The following is a 14,927-nucleotide window of genomic DNA, read 5'->3' as shown; positions in this document are numbered from 1 at the left end:
TCCTTAGCCGTTATTTTAAGTTTCTGTTTACCACTTATGCAGTGGTTTAATTCTTCCTGGGAATTATCCTACAAGTCGGGTAAATACCAATAAATGGTTCTTGGTTTGTTGCTCTGCCAGCCAGTGTGCTTCCACACATATAGTTAACTGAATATAGAGGATTACATATCTAATCAGTTTTACTTTTCCATTAAAAAATACTTTGGATTTTCAATGATCTTGGTTCTTTAGATTGTGATTTTACATACTGAGAGCCATACAGCATCACAAGAAGTAATTTGGTGTTAAAATGACTTTCCCTATAGAATGAATCCTACTTATCCTTTCTTTGAAGTATGCTCTCTCAAAATGCAGGGTTGTATATAAGATTACCTGGTTTTCCTGCCCCCTTTTATCACAAAGTCTAAGGCAGTGGCCATTTCCGCATCAGGTTGCCATCTTTCATAATCAGAATCACAGACCCTCAGTGTTGTTAGACACCCAAGGGTCCATCTAATCCAGTCCATACCTGGGCAAGAATATACACTTGGCAAGTGGTCATCCAGGCATTGCTTGAAGATTTCCAGTGAGAGACCCTGGGACCTTCCAGTGTAGTTCATTCTACTTTAAGGTAGATAACATATTAGGAAATGTTTCCTTACCTCCAATCTAAGTCTGTCTCTCTGCAACTTCTACCTATTCTTACTGGTTTTGCCCCTGGTAGAATAAGCAGAAATGCCAAGTAGACTATATCCATAGCATTCCCCTGATCTTTTAGACCAGTAACCCTGGTAGAAAAGGTAGGAAAGGAAATAAGGTTAGTCTGGTTTAACCTATTCTTGATGAAACTGTACCAGCTCTTTGTGATCACAATTTCCTTAATGTTCACTAACCATCCTAATAATATTTTCTGGATTTTTTCCAGGAGTTAAAGCTTTCTGACTTATGTTTTATAGACTAAATCCTCTTTCCTTTTTTGGAAATTGTTTTCCTCAGCAGAGAAAGCAAAAGGAACATGTGTTAAGCAGTTCTCATTCTCTCTGCCTTTCCACTATTATTACTTATTTCTTGTCCCATCCACTTTAAACTGTAGTTCTGTCCTGACTTTGAGCCTCCTCTTTTCCCCATGTAGCTAAATACAAACCCTTTTGTTGTCTGGACTTTTCCTTGCTGGTCTCCTCTATATTGTGAACTTTAAGCGTTCCTAGCACTTGGCTTACCAGGATATGCCAGACGTAAAGTCTAGCTCCTACCTATCTTCCCCACTATATTTCACGTTGCTCCTCTCCATACACTGTTATGTTCCATTACCTACCAACTTTCCCATCTCTGCTGTGTCTTTTTAAAATTCTTTGTATGTTGTTGAGTTCTCTTTGTACCCATAACAGTCTCTTTAGACTCATCCCCCCATTCCTCATCTGACTTTTTTTGTTTATATTTTCAGAATTTCATTCTTGAGAGCTTTTCATCCTCTCTTAGACTGATTTACTCTATAGAATTAGTTCACAGAGCTTATCCTATCTCTAAACCTTTTGAAATCTGTCCTCAAAACTAGATGCATATTAGACGATACCCATTTTTTTTCTATCACAAATTCTAAGATGTAGTGGTTCCCTTAACCTGCTATATTCTTTACATTTCCATATCACAAGTTACCAGTTCCTTATTGTTGGGGAGAATCAGAACCAGCATAAAATTTGACTCTTTGTTTTCTTCACCTTTGAAGGATGAACTTATTATTAAGACAATCAAAATTTTATTAATCCTTCTGCTTTAATTAGAGAGGGCTTATGTAGATGTGTCCAGTCACCATTTCTCTGTTCCAAGCTTGTGATCTGGACTCAGGACTATTTCCTTGTTCTTTTCAGCTGATCTATAGGATATTCAGATGATCGTAGGGTCTTCTGTTTCTGCCTCTGTTTATCTTCACTTAAAATATAATTCACCAGTCTTTTCTCTCTCTGGTACCTATATGTTCTCACAAATTTATCTTCTCAACATAAAATAGTACTTTTGTCTTCCCCCAATTTTTTTTAAAACCTGCCCTGTTTCTTTGGAATAATATACATTCCCCAAACCATACTACAGTTGTAGCTTTCATCTCATCAAATGTTATTGCTTCCTGAAAAGTCAGGTTTGCTTTTTTACATTAGGAGCTTCTACTTTCTTACTCCTATGTTTTGTGGATTTCTGCATAGATATTCAAGATCATGGGTTTTATTGCTTGCTCATTTCTGGGGTTTTGTCTCCTGTGAATTTTTGTGTATTTCTACTATGATCTTTTCTATATTTTAGCTACTGCAGATGGCAGTTAGCTTAGTTACTATACATAAGCCATTTTCTCCTTCCTTGATTCTTTCCTTTTCAGTTTAAAGTCCTCTAATTATGTTTTCAAGACTCTGGGCAAATTCGTTCTTACCAGCCTTTGTTGGGCGACTGCCAAGGATAGAGCATACATATTCCTTAATTGTATGCCATGGACCAGAAATCCAAATCCCAATTTTAGATCCATCATTGTAAGTAGCTATTTACTTCCCAAATTTGCCTTTCTCTTCTGAAGCCCTTACCTTCAGGCAGCATAACTCAGTGTTACCATGTGATTTTGAAAAAAAATATATATCTTTAGCGAGATTCATAACTTGGAAAAAAGGGGCCAGCAAGAGTTGCCTTTCTTATCAAAAGGATATTCCACAGTTCTATGAAGCAAAATGTTATGAGACGAATCAACAAGCATTTATGAAATGCTTCCTATATATTCCAGGCACGTTAAATTAGAGAAGAAACCATACAAATTGGTGCTAACAAATGAAAAACTAAGTGAAGGGATTAGGGATTGGGAAAAGCTTTCTAGGGGATCTGAACTGGAGTTTGGAAGAAGTGAAGGATTCTAAAAAATTTGAAGAGGAGTTCTGTGTATTCCAGGCATGCTGAACAGCCCGTGAAAAAATACAATGCCAAATTCAGAGCATGGCATGTAGACCAATTCAATTAGAACATAACAGTATATGGAAAGGAGCAAAGTGAAATAAAATGGGGAAGATAGATGGGAGCCAGCCTATGGAGGGCTGTAAACAACAAGCTGAGTAGTTTGTATTTTATGCTAGAGACAGTACAGAATGAAGAACAGTCCGGAGCAGGGGAGTGACAGGGCCGAAGCTTGGGAGATGATGGTTTTGACAGCTGGGTGGAAGGTGGATTGGAAAGGATTGAGCCTGGGGTTGGGAACATCCATTAGGAAGCTCTTGCAATAGTCCATGGTAGAGGTGAGGATGGTCTGAATTAAGATGTCATCTGTGAGAATAAAAGGAAGGGGACAGTTATGAAAGATGCTTCAGAGCCAGAGTTGGCAAAGCTTTGGAAATGATTGCACACCTATTAAGACCCTATGAGCAAGGAGCTGTTAGACCCTGGAATAGAAAGACAAAAACAAAAAAGAATTCCTCAGAAGGTTGTCTTATTCTAGGAGGAAGCAGCATGTAGAGTTTTAACCTAGGTGGGGAATGGGATTGGGTTAGGGCAGAGAAAGGGAGAGATAAGGAAAAGCTTCATGTAGGAGGAGGCACCTGAGCTGTGTCTTGAAAAAAGCTAGGAATTCCAAGTGGAAGTAAGGAGATGGGACTACCTGTGCAAAGGCCCTGAGGTAGGAGGTGAATCACCATGTACAGGAAGCAGCCAAAAGGCCAGTTTGACTAAAATAGAGAGTGTATAAAGGTGAATGATGTGTGAAGTAACAGTGGAAAGGTAGTTAATGAGCCAAATTATAGATGGTCTTTAAACACCAGGCTGAAGATTTTGTGTTTTCTAGAGCAGGCTCACACAACCTGCGGCCCACAGGCCGCTTATGGCCCTCTCCAGCCACTTGTAGCACACCAACGATTTTGGGGGGCCTGCGAAAAATGTAGAGGAAAACATCCTTTGTATGTAAAGGAAATTCTTCGGCAGGATGCAGGTTGTGCAGACCTGTTCTAGAGGCATTTTTTAAAATATGTATTTTCTATATATTTTATATGTATTTTCTATATATTTTATATGTATTTGTTGTCTCCCCCACCTAGACTTTAAATTCCTTGAGGTCAGGGACTATTTTTGCTTTTACTTCTGTATCCCCAACATCTAGTACAGTCTCTGACACATGGTGGGCACTTAATAAATATCGTTTGTTGATTGATTGAAATAGCCTTCATGTTAGCAGGAACCATCATCACCTGGCCTGAACAAGCACCTGAAGGCATACCCTTGCATTTCCCTGTAATTACCCAGAATGAATGGTATTCACAGGTCTTGAAAACACTTGTGCTTTAGTGATACCAAATTCAAAAACAGTTTTGAAACAAAGCATGAACCATTAAGGTGAATTAGAGGAAATTCTCCCCTCAAAATCCATGTAAGTAAATGAAACCTCACTTCTGTGTCTAGTTGGCTTGAACCTAAGCTACATCTCCTTTATACTTCTCATGAGAACACGAGGGCCTGGCTAGCACTGTCCTCCTGCCAACTGCTCAGCCCCTGCATGCATGCCTCTCCTTTTTCGAATAACAACTCAATTAACATTGCCTTGCTACAGGGAAGGACAGATCAATCCTGGTCTGTTCTATGACTCTGCTCAGAATTCCTGTGATGCAGAGTAGTAAACTGTCTAGGCAGAAATTCTGTTCTTTTGCTACCACTCCCCATTCTCTGCTTCATCCATATCCGTAGGTCTCTATCCAACTCTGCCTATCCCTTTTCATTGTGCCCTAATGAACTTTTTTTTTTAAACAAATTGCCCTTCATTTTAAAAGGAATCGTTTCTTTTCCCATTCCGTTTCGTTCATTGTAACCTGGCTCTCTCCTAATTGGCATTGCATCCCTGGCCACTCCCTCTAGTACTGGATGTACGTTCTCTTATGGTCCTCTAACATACTGAGTTAGTGATGGGGGTAGGGTGGGGCAGGGAATAGGGATAATACTCATTACTCCTCACTTCAACTACCAAGACCATCCCCTAAAGTTTTCACTCATCAGACTCTCCTTTGAGGTTCATCTACCCCAATTCATCACCCTTTCCACATCCTGGTGACGAGTATCTACCAGCTCCCAAATCATTCTCCCTTGTTTCCCAAGGAGGGGATTCTCAGAGAGCCATCACTACTCTGACTTTATTTTTCTCTCTTTAAAATCTCTTACTAAATCTTTAGTTAACCAGTTCATTTTGACACTATGCTGCACTCCTGATAATTCCTCATCCCCTATGTCCTGCTGACACTTATGTTTTGCCAAGCCTCACCCCTAGGTTGCATTCTCCATCTGTCTTCTGTACTCCAGTTCATAGGTACTGAGTACAAATGGAAGAAGTTAAATGGCCGTAATAACTGGGTCCCTGAGAAATGTTTGTTATCCAATCTTGGCTACATTCTCACTGCCACATGCCCTTCCCTTTTACTCTGATTGGCTGTCTCACTTCCCACAGAAGCTATTCCAAACATTGACTTTTCTTCTCAAACTATCACTTCCTCTCAACTTCAGCCCATTACCTTTCCTCATACTTCACTAAAAAAAATTGAGGCCATCTTGGCTCACGCTTCTTTCTCAATTCCACACCTCAAATCACCTCAGGATCAACCCCTATTCTCTAGTCTTTATTACTGTAGTCTCAGGAAGAGATAGGCCTCTTTGCCAAGGCCAAACCTTGTGCTTGTGCCCTTGATCCCATCCGCTCCTGTCAAATTTCCTGGCCACTTGTCACTTTATCACTCATATATTACCCAACTCCAGCCCTGGAGTACTCCCACCATCTGTCTCTTTCCTCCCCTCCTACTTGGATAGTTGTTGTCTTTCGTGCTTAAAGAGGACCAAAATGACATTACTCTGTTGGGGTCAAGGTGCATTGTGTCCAACTGTGGTTGATCAGACCATTACGAACTCTGAAGGCTCCACTACAATTTGGGTACAAATAGTCCAATGAACATTTGGAGTGGAGATGTCTCTAAATTAAGTTCTTGCAATTCTGCTTTACTCATAGAGCACAGTGCCTTTAATGTAGGCATACCATGCTGGATGATCCTATGCCAGTGTCTCCCATATCTTACAATAAATTCCAAAGTTCTTTAGAGAGACCTTGAGAATGTTCTTGTATCGCTTCTGGCCGCTGTGTGAGCTCTTTCCTTGTTTGAGTTCTCTGTAGAAGAGTCTTTTAGGCAACATATGTTTGGTATTTGAACAATGTGACCAGACCATCAGAGTTGTACTCTCTGCAGTAGAGTTTAAATGCTTGGCAGTTCAGTCCAAGAAAGGATGTCAGTGCCCTGTACTTCATCTTGCCAGGTGATCTTCAGAACATTCCTAAGACATTCAAATGGAAACAATTTAGTTTCTTGGCATGGCACTAGTATACTATCTACATTTCACAGGCATGCAACAATGAGGTCAGCAGAATGTCTTCTACTAATGAATGGCACTGGAGAATTGTGCTAAGTTACTGATCCAGTTTATGTTTTCTGATTTTGACTGGGCCCCCACTTTAGTAAGGCAGTCTTATTATTCCTCCCTAATCTCTGTCACACTTCCCGCAGTAGCTGTTCCCAACCTTGTCTTCTCTGCTCAGATTTATCATGCCCCATACTTCCTCCCTCTACATTCACACAGCAGAGTACCTCACCTCATACTTTACTGAGAAAACAAAGGTCATTTGCCTTTAGCTCCCTCCTCTCTCCTATAGTAAATACATCTAAGAACTCCTTAATAATATCCTTCATTCTTTTCTCTTCTACTCATCTTTGATTAGGAGATGGACCTTCTTGCCAAGGTCAGCTCCTAGTCAGTCATAGATTTACAGTTAGGTCCCATCTAAATCCAACCCCTTATTTTACAGATAAGGAAACTGAGGCTGAAAAGGTTAAATGACTTGCCCAGGGTCACACAGCTAGCAATTGAGGCAGAATTTGAATCCATATTCTCCTGATGCCAATTATAGCTTTCTATCTAGTATACTGTACTACCTTTGATCTCATGTCCTCCATCTCTTCCAGTAGATTGACCCCAGAAACATCCCCTTATTTTCCCTAATCTTTGGTATACTTAGATACACTAGTTCCTTTTCTTCTTCCTGCAAACATGATCAAGTTTCCCCTAATCCTTGAAGAGCCCTGACTTGACATTACCATCACATCAAACTATTATATTGTATCCTTATTCCATTTCACAACTAGTTTGGGGTGGGGGAGAACTGTCTACATACTTATTGCTTCTACTTCTTCTCTTATTCACTCTTTAATCCCTTGATATCTGACTTCCAGCCTCATCACTCAGCTGAAACTGTGGAATGAAACCAATTTCTCCAAAGCTACCCTTGATAAATTGCCGAATCTTATAGTTTTTCTCTCATTCCTCATGCTTCTTGACCTCCCTACAGATCTGAAACTCTTAAGCACACCCTCTCTTGGTTTCCATGACATTGCTGTCTCTCAATTCTTCTTCTTACCTGTTGGCCCCCATTTTAGTCTCCTTGGTTGTATCATCATCCACATAATACCTCATAAATCCTTATTTCAAATCCTATTACTTTTTGCTCCTTTGCTTTATTTATAAACTATATCAACCAAACTCATCTTTCTGGTAAGGGAGAATGGCCTTTGGTGAGTTGAAGTACATGACTGTTGTCTTCATGATACACCCAGAAGTCTGGCAAGAGGCCTAGATGAGGTTGTGGTGCATCACAAAAGAGTCCTGGTGTTAGAGTCCTAGCTTGAATTCGTGGCTATTTATAAGTCATACTATCTCTGGGTATTAGTTTTCTTATCTATAAAACAGAAAGCTTAACTGAATGCCTTCATGTTCCCTTTGGGCTCTAAATCTATGAAGTTTTCATATATAACTATATTTTAGTATTCTAGAAAGAAGACTTTTTTACATTGGATTTTACTAATTTCTTCATCAATCTTCTGCTAAAGTTTTACTCCAGGACCTTATGGTAGCCTAGAAGTGAGTTTTGGAAAGCTGTACTAGCAGAGTACAAGTTCTGGCAAGGTTGTACCATGATTTCTTTGCTTTGATCTATATCAGATATGGGAATACCTAGTGAAATCATAGAGTCTTTAAAAAATTTACCATCAGTAACATTCATATCCTTGGAATTATATTCCAGTTCTGCCAAACATAAAGTTGACAGAGATGGCTATGGCTAGCTTAAGGAAATTTTATCTAATGCATTAAAATAAGTCCTTATAAAATTTCTGTGTTTATAATAATTATGTTCAGCTTAATTATGTTTTTTATTCCTGGTAGTTGGCATAATATTATTTAGTTAAAGGCAAGTGAGTAAGGATTTGAGAGATTGTGTACCCCAAGAGTAAATCAGCCACCTTTTGAAAGAAGGAATAGTTATGTGTTCTTGTGTTTTTTGATGTCTAATTCCAATTTTATGTTATCTTTTTTACCATTTAGTTTTAGGATTCTGGGTTGCTATTTCCATAGTTCAGTTTTATTTTTATCCCACACCCCCCACCCCAATTTGTATGATGATAAGAAAAAAAATAACTGAAAATGATTAGTAAATATTGATCGAACAGCCAAGAACTATTATTATTTATTGTCTGCATTTATTTTTTGTTAATTTTTTTGGTTTTCAGTGTTTTCAGGTCGGCCATGAAGTTTAATGAACGTTAATAGAAAAGTTGGCTATTGCTTTATCTTTGCTTATTTTCTTCCAACCTAGGTAATAACCTTGATGCCATCCATGACATCACTGTGGCATACCCTCATAACATTCCTCAGACAGAGAAACACCTCTTAAATGGAAACTTCCCCAAGGAGATCCACTTTCACATCAGTAGATATCCATTGGAAACCCTTCCAGACTCCAAGGAGGAACTTCAGGTCTGGTGCCACAAACGATGGCAAGAGAAAGAAGAGCGGCTCCGGCTGTTCTATGAGGGGTCGAAGAGTTTTGAGTTCACAGGGAAGAGTGTGATTCCACCTTGCAAATCAGAGTTCAGGGTACTGCTGATCAAATGGATGTCTATCCTCTACTGGACCTTGTTCACCTCTGCTATGTTTATTCTCATATGCTTATACAGCATTGTGCGGTGGTATTTTTTTATCACAATTGTCTTTTTTGTGCTACAAGAGAAAATATTTGGTGGACTCGAAGTCATTGAGCTTGCATGTTACCGGTTCTTATGGAAACGACCAAGTGTAGATGACAAGAAAAAATGACTGAGAATGTAGGATTCACAGGCCAGAAACTTGAGGGATTTTTTAAAAAAATGTTCTACATATAGCCTTTGTAAACTGAGATTTTTTTGCATGAAAATTTCAAATCTTTCTTACTACCATCATTCTTTGTTAAAGACATTTTGCACTTGATTTTGTGAAAAGGAAAAAAAAACCAGATGTTGCTCTATATAAAAATTGTTTTTAATCTCAGAATGTAATTTTAATATTGTTTTATCAAGGAGATGCAGTGGTGAAATAATTCTTGCTGGATTATTAAACAATCATTAGGCTGTTAATAGGCAAGGTACTTAATGGATTTTTAAACTCCATTTCTGTCATCCAGCCAAACTGTGTAGCCAAAGGAGATAGATCTGTGACTTGTAACCCCTAGCACAAATCAAATCTCTTCACTGAAGAGTGAAGGCAGGTTACCTCACTTATTCATGTGAGTTGTCTTTTTCTTACCTTTTCCTCTACATTGCTTTGACCATCCTTTCCCCAAAAGCCATGCTTATTCCAGATTTCTCTGGGCGCCTTGCTGAAACTTCCTGCCCCCCTTAGATTAGTCAAAAGATTTGACAACTACTCAACACAAAGAATGTGGTAATTTATAAGAGGCTAATATTTTTGGTGACCTACAGTGTGAAAAACCATGTGTGCCCTTTTGCCCATGGAGGGAACCGGGTCTGCGAGAAAACAGAGTCTTTACCAACTTCTAAACCTCAATTTGAATTTTGTAATTAGAAATTTTGCTTCATTTTGTTGTTATTAGTATATGATCAGTGCCAGTTTTCCTTCAGTATATTGGTAATTGGTACCTTTTTGCCCCTAAGAGTGGCCTGTATGAAAAAAAAACCATGTACTGTTACCTTTTTCTTCCCTCCCCTCAAAAAAAATAAAAGCAGAGTACAATCTGAAAGTAACAAACTATGGATTCAAGTGTTTCTGAAAGCCTACAGAAAAGGGAAGGCTGTGTTCCTCTCTTTGAGTAAAAATTTTAGTTTAGCTCTTAAAAAAAAAGCCTCAACAAAGGCAGTTATTAATAATAGCCAAAATTACATGACAAAAGAATTTCCCATCATATCCCTGACAATTCAAACTACGTTTTTGACTAGTGCCACGGAACTCATTAGCAACACTGTTCCATATCTTGGTTTCTTTTTGTCTCAGGCCACCTCTTTCAATAGCAGCATTTAGCCTTGCCCTTGACCAGTTTATTCAGCTAAATAAATGTTGCCACTAGTGGAAAGTCCAAGGAACCAGCAACATAAACTTTCAGTCTCTTTATGAGGCAAGAAAAACTCTGTAGCTTCTTCCTCTTAGCATCTGGCTCATCTTCCATAATATCGAGATGGTGGACACAGGAATGAAAATATGAAGCAATTAAAGTCATTGGCTGTTAGCAAATCCTATGGCTTTGTTGCATCCTTTAGCAGCTCCCACAGTCATTCACTGCATTGTGTATTTTGTTCACTGGAGTTTGTCCTAGTCCTACAGAAAAGGGAAGGCTATGTTTCCTCTCTAAACATAAAAATCTGAGTTTAGCCCTTTCAAAAAAAAAAGTCTTAAAAGTAGTTATGGGTAATAGCCAAAATTAGAAACAAAAGAATTTCCCATCAAATCCCTGACAGTTCAGACTACACTTAGTTAAAACTTTTTGTGCTGGACAGTGGCTTCTACTCCAAGTTTTAACTTTGTTCTGAAATTAAAGGGGGTAAGCACATAGTAAGTATAGCTTCCTGAGCAAATTCTTGCAGAAGTACCCGTCCAACTAGAAAGAACATTGATGGAAAATCATTTTTGTTAGAAAGCAGCAACAGAAAAATCCACTCAACTATATCAGCTGTGCCTCTTGTAGAAAAACTGGTCTATATTGAACTATCTCCCCCCCATGACAGCTGCTTTTAATTCCCTGCACATAGCTACTAATTAGTTATTACATGAATGTGCTGAAAGCCATCTGCTTAACTTCATGGGTTTTTTTCCTTTGTTTTGTTTTTAGTTTATTTTCGGGTTGGAGGGAAGTTAACCTTTTTCCATTATAAAAGTGGTTTCTAATTTAGGGTTGTCTCAGACTTCCTTTGGCTATGTTTAGAAACTCAGAGTTTGACAAGTGGGATTGCTCTGTTGTAGGTGCAAAGGAAAAGGCTATACTTTCTGTCCTGAAGGTGTTTATAACATAGTCTTTGTAAGCTAAAATCATAGCTACTGTCCAAAGATATGTAGCTCTCTGTCTGAAGAACATTTTCCATCTAATCTGATGCACTTTCAATTCTGAACCTTGCAAAGAAAAACAATTTTTTCCCACGGAAGATATTTTTAAGATAAACTATAAGTCTTTAAAAAAAAAAACTAACAAAAGCTAGAGTTCAGAATCAGAAGTTACTGACATCCACACCAGGGAGAAATCATTTTTACAAGGCATTGGGGCGGGGTTGGTGGAGAGAAAATGAAATAAACAGTTTTTGCCTGGAGAAAACAGCATTCCAGTTCCCCTTTTGAACTAGAGAAAAGAATTTTTTTCTCTACATTTTTCATCTTTTAAAAAAGTTTTCATTTTAAATCTATTTTTTGAAAATGTTAAAGTAATTAATACTTGTTTGTAATATCCATTGCTTTTGGAGTGACTCAGAAAAATTAATGTGAAAATGACAAAGATGCATCCTTATGCATACATATCTCTTGAGTCTTTCCATCTTCCACAGTCCCCCACCTTGGTGCTCTAGAAACAGAGCAGCTTCTCTCCGGGCTGCATTACAGTTCAGAGGTCATATTCTCTTAATCTGTAAAAGGTACAGTTGACAGCCTCAGAGATTATTATAATTTAGTTGTCCAAATGTTCAACTTTAAAATTGCCATTCTGTGAAAATTTAAATAAATAAAAGTCAGCGTGTTTTATCCAGGGCATTCATGGACCATGATTTCCTCCAAGACCCTCAAGAAAAGTTACTAATTAAGTAAGACTTCTTTTTCCAGACCTGAGTGGATTATCAGCAAAAACAGAAGACAGAATACCTCGTTAATTTGAATATTCATTAAAAGTACATGGTAAAGGATGAGCGTTTGTGAATTGTAAGGGGGAGAGGGATGTATAAGAAAGACCTCCTTTTAAAGGCTTCATATCAAATTTCATATGTTACTTTGTTAGTAAAATTTAGAATGCAAAAATAGTACTCCACCTAGAATGCCTTACAGTTAGGTCAATTAGAAATTGGAGTCGTTCTAAAATAATGGATCAGAAGTCTTAGTGTGAAGGGGGTGTCCTGTGAGCTGATTGTTCATCAAAAGTATATTGGAGATATGACCTCCTGCTGTCTTTGCACAGTCTCTAAGCTCTGGTCCCAACAGCCATGCCCTTGTGCACTTTACAGCAAGTTCCACTGGGGGAACTTGTTGGTGGATTGTTTACATTTCTTTGTATAAATGACATGCTTTTAGTGCCTTGGTTAAAGATCTGGTTTAGTTTCAGATATTTCTGTACTGCGTCCCTTAGACAGAGGTTTCTTTTTATTAACTCATGGAAAAAACAACAACAACAGCAAAGCTGTTGAGGCTTGTGGTCTCTAAACACTTGTAACTGTTGTTGGTAAACATCACTTTGTGACAACGTTTGGGTGACAGCTTAAATCCACAGCATTCATTAACTTGTATCTGGGATCAGTGATGCAGGCTGCATAAGCAAATTTGCCAATGACTGTGTGGCCTTTACTTTAAATTTTGTTTTCAGAAAGAATTCTTGTTTTGGACTGCTTGATCTTGTGAGAGGATTGTATGAAAAATATCCAGATAAGAATACTCACAGAATGGCCTTAGTTTTCATCATCCATGAAATATGTTAAGATGTTTGTGAGTCATATATCAGTCATGTTTCATACATCCCAAAATAAAATAGAATACTTCAACAGTGTTTGTGTGTGTCTGTGTTTCTGGTTTGTCCAGAGCGAAGTGAATTACAATCCAAAAGAGATAATTTTTGATCGTTCTTCTTTGTTTTCCATCATCTAGCCTGAATTACCTCTTTTTAAGAAAACAATCATTACTGTTAAGCCTCTCAAGTTTCTCATTACAGTTACTGAGCAGGTTTTATTTTTTAAATTTTCTCGTGACATCTTTATTCTTTTTAGCAGCATAACTACATAAAATTCATCCTACTCTCAAGCATTTATCTTTGTTTACACCTTGTCAAAAATAATTTAATTTTTAATCAACTTATAAACATTCTATGATATTTCATGAAATTGCTCCCATTAAGGATAATAACTAATATTTAAATAAGCTTTTTAAAGTTTGCAAGGCACGCTACAAATATTAATTCATTTGAGCTTCACAGGCACCCTGTACTACAGAGATTTTGTCCCACTCAGTTTTACTTTGATATATGCCAACTAGTTTTTAAAGGTGTATATATTATCTAAGGGATTGATTTGGGTTCAAATCCTGGCTCTCTCACCCATTCCCTATTTTATCATATATATATATATTAGTCATTTTTATTTTCCTCAGTTGCTACATCTGGAAAACTAGAATATTGTTCAGTTGTGTCCGACTCTTTGTGGCCCTATTTGGGGTTTTCTTGGCAAAGATACTGGAGTGGTTTGCCATTTCCTTCTGCAGCTCATTTTACACACAAGGAAACTGAGGCAAACAGGGTTAAGTGATTTGCCCAGGGTCATACAGCTACTAAATGTCTGAGGACAGTTTTGAATTCAAGAAGCTGAGTCTTCCTGACTCCAGGCCTGGTGCCTGTCCATTTCCCCACTTATCTGCCTCTATGAGAATATTAGTGCCTGCCTTAACTCACCTAATAGCACTAGTCTGGAGGATAGGCATTGTCACTGAGGGAAAGAAGAGCATACTGAGGAAGATTTTGATGCAAATGGAGGTGAATGGGTGGAGGAGGAGGAGAGGAATAAATAACACATAAATGGTGTGAAGCTGTGCAAGAGCTGGAGGACAGTGGAAGAAACAAGTATAGCTGCTAAGAAGGAAAAGAGGAATGTTCACTTACCTGGCGGGAAAAGAAAAAAGAAATAGATTTTTTAAAGGGAGAAGCTATAAGAGTTGGGGGTGGGTGGGGAAGAAAAAGCCAGATAATTGTCAGCCCTCTTTCTCTTTCCCCATGCAAGGGAATTAAGTTCAGACACCAAGATGACAAAAAGAAATCCATGCTACAATAGAAGTGGACACAGTCCTGGTGTAATCATAGTAAAGCATATCATCAGTGTCTTACCCAAGGGATATGCATAAACTGTGCAGAGACGGAGAGATAAGGAATTGTAGCTCGGAGGAAACATTCAAATAATGTGAGCACATCTATAGGATTCCATGCTGGGATTAGGAATCACAGCTGTGTCTTGTATATTATGTCCTGTTATCAAAGTTTTGATTTTGATTTGATTTTTTTTAACCAGAAAAGCAGATTGCTTACCCCAACAAAATGTCAGAATGGCATAGGAACCCAGAAAAATTACTGATTTACACATAGGAATGCTTTCAGAGAGAGCAGCTGGTTGGCACAGTGGCACAGATTGCCAGGCCTGGAGTCAGGAAATTAATCAGTTTAAATCTGACCTCAGACACTTAACTAGCCGGGTGACCCTGAGCAAGTCACTTAAGCTTGTTTGCCTCAGTTTCCTCATGTGTAAACTGAGCTGGAGAAGGACATGGCAAACCACTCCAGTATTTTTGCCAAGAAAAACCCAAATGGGGTTATCAAAAGTCGGACAGGACTGAACAGCAACTTTGAAGGACTTTAT

At 38.3% G+C, this 14,927-nt stretch overlaps 1 protein-coding gene across 4 annotated transcripts in view; it reads left to right on the top strand.

The window, feature by feature from the left end:
• LCLAT1 (lysocardiolipin acyltransferase 1) overlaps positions 1–13,078 on the top strand; it is a 148,746-nt gene extending 135,668 nt beyond the window's left edge. For all 4 annotated transcript variants that reach the window (XM_020983750.2, XM_078149779.1, XM_020983748.2 and 1 more), the window contains one exon: positions 8,672–13,078. In XM_020983750.2, coding sequence (XP_020839409.1) covers positions 8,672–9,171 — 500 coding nt within the window. In that variant the 3' untranslated portion in view covers positions 9,172–13,078. The remainder of the gene's footprint in view (positions 1–8,671) is intronic.
• Positions 13,079–14,927: the final 1,849 nt, after the last annotated feature.

Source organism: Phascolarctos cinereus, unplaced genomic scaffold, assembly GCF_003287225.1.
Source record: "Phascolarctos cinereus isolate Bilbo 61053 unplaced genomic scaffold, phaCin_HiC Scaffold_2;HRSCAF=192, whole genome shotgun sequence".
Taxonomy (NCBI): domain Eukaryota; kingdom Metazoa; phylum Chordata; class Mammalia; order Diprotodontia; family Phascolarctidae; genus Phascolarctos; species Phascolarctos cinereus.
This window is presented reverse-complemented; position numbering and strand designations above follow the sequence as displayed.